General features: G+C 52.7%; 1 protein-coding gene across 1 annotated transcript in view; it reads left to right on the top strand.

Moving 5' to 3' along the window:
• The window catches only part of LOC106330915, a 2,235-nt gene that overhangs the window by 1,188 nt on the left and 491 nt on the right, over positions 1 to 556 (top strand). The window contains exon 3 of the mRNA XM_013769304.1: positions 43 to 539. Coding sequence (XP_013624758.1) covers positions 43 to 539 — 497 coding nt within the window. The remainder of the gene's footprint in view (positions 1 to 42; positions 540 to 556) is intronic.

The raw sequence follows: 556 nt of genomic DNA, 5'->3' as shown, positions 1-556 counted from the left end.
GACTCCTAACTTCTCACGATTTCCATTGTGTCGCGTGTTCAGGGTGATAGCACGATGAATGTCGTGATTGATAAATACGACACGGCCCTTAAAGGAGCCTTGGACGAGCTCGAGCTGGCCAAGAAAGAGTTTGCTGAGAAGGAGGAGGTTTCCGCTCGTCAACTGAACGAGTCAAGGGCCAATCTGCAGAAGCTCAACGGGATGATGACCAGCACCGTTGCTCGACGCGATGAGTTTAAAGCCGCACTGGAATCATCTCGAAGAGTCATCCGCGAGCTTGAACAGGAGAATGTTGATCTCGAGAGCGAGAGGGCTTCGCTCGCTGCCACGCACGAGCGAGAGATGAGACGTCTGAGGGACTCCAGAATTTTGGAGGTGACGAGAGAAAGGGGGAGAGTTGAGGCGGAAATGACCGCCAAGGCTAATCGTTGCTTCGCCAAGATTCGTTCTCGAGAGAAGCGTCAGGGTCCTTACGACGAGGCTCGGTTACTCCACATACCGCAAGCTTCTATTGATATGTTCGTCGAGCACGAGAGAAAGTACGAACAAGAGGCTG

This window comes from Brassica oleracea, chromosome C3, assembly GCF_000695525.1.
Source record: "Brassica oleracea var. oleracea cultivar TO1000 chromosome C3, BOL, whole genome shotgun sequence".
Taxonomy (NCBI): domain Eukaryota; kingdom Viridiplantae; phylum Streptophyta; class Magnoliopsida; order Brassicales; family Brassicaceae; genus Brassica; species Brassica oleracea.
Note: the sequence above shows the minus strand (reverse complement) of the source record. Positions and strands in the feature narration are given on the sequence as shown.